General features: G+C 56.0%; 1 protein-coding gene across 1 annotated transcript in view; it reads right to left on the bottom strand.

The window, feature by feature from the left end:
* The window catches only part of Hoxa13 (homeobox A13), a 2538-nt gene extending 2136 nt beyond the window's left edge, over positions 1-402 (bottom strand). Inside the window, exons 1-2 of the mRNA XM_013024389.1 lie at positions 310-402; positions 139-216 (exon numbers count right to left, since the gene is read on the bottom strand). Coding sequence (XP_012879843.1) covers positions 139-216; positions 310-402 — 171 coding nt within the window. The remainder of the gene's footprint in view (positions 1-138; positions 217-309) is intronic.
* Positions 403-813: the final 411 nt, after the last annotated feature.

The raw sequence follows: 813 nt of genomic DNA, 5'->3' as shown, positions 1-813 counted from the left end.
CGCGCTGTCCCCAGCGCCAGCGCCAGCGCCAGCGCCCGCCGCGCGGCCAGGCACAGTTCACCCAGGGGAGAGGCGAGGAGGGAGGCGGGTGGGGGCAGAGGATGGGGCGGGTGCGGCAGGGAGGACGGGGTAGCCCACTTGCAGCTCGGTGTCTTCTCGTATCCTCGTGGAGATTCGAGGCGGGGAGGGGCCGTGGGTGCGCGGTTGGGGTACGACCTGAGAGCAGACAGGTAAATCCTGCAGTGGTCAGGGATGAGACATTGGTGAGGACCGGGCCAGCCCTAAGTCAGGCTGAGTGTTTCCCTGGGCCTCTGGGGCTGCTTTCTTTCCAGGTGACTGCTGGGCTTTTCGCAGCGCGACCCTTAGGATGGACATCACCGCTTTCAGCTTCTTCGACCGCATCGCTCGCTGCTTGGCTTTCTTTGCAGGGGATCAAGGACAACAGAACATTGTCTTCTTGTTGGCTCTCGTGGAACATCCCAGGACATACCATTGGAAAGTTTGGACTGCATCTAAGAGCTGTTTCCTTCCCCTGTCCAGTGTTAGTGAGCAGTTTCATACACTCGAATTTAGGCCCCTAGACTAAGAACAACTCAGCCAACACACACACACACACACACACACACACCCAACACACATACACTTGAGTGTACACTGACCCACATATTCACATTTACACACTTACGTATGTAGCTCCTTCCTCGGTTTAATCTAATAGCAGTCCTTCTCATCCTTCAGAGACTTTGAAGAGAGAAAACACCATTCACTCATGCTCTTGTCTCATCAGTCGGGTTGGCTTTTCCTGACTGTGCT

The sequence above is a fragment of the Dipodomys ordii genome, unplaced genomic scaffold (genome assembly GCF_000151885.1).
Source record: "Dipodomys ordii isolate 6190 unplaced genomic scaffold, Dord_2.0 Scaffold76, whole genome shotgun sequence".
Taxonomy (NCBI): domain Eukaryota; kingdom Metazoa; phylum Chordata; class Mammalia; order Rodentia; family Heteromyidae; genus Dipodomys; species Dipodomys ordii.
Note: the sequence above shows the minus strand (reverse complement) of the source record. Positions and strands in the feature narration are given on the sequence as shown.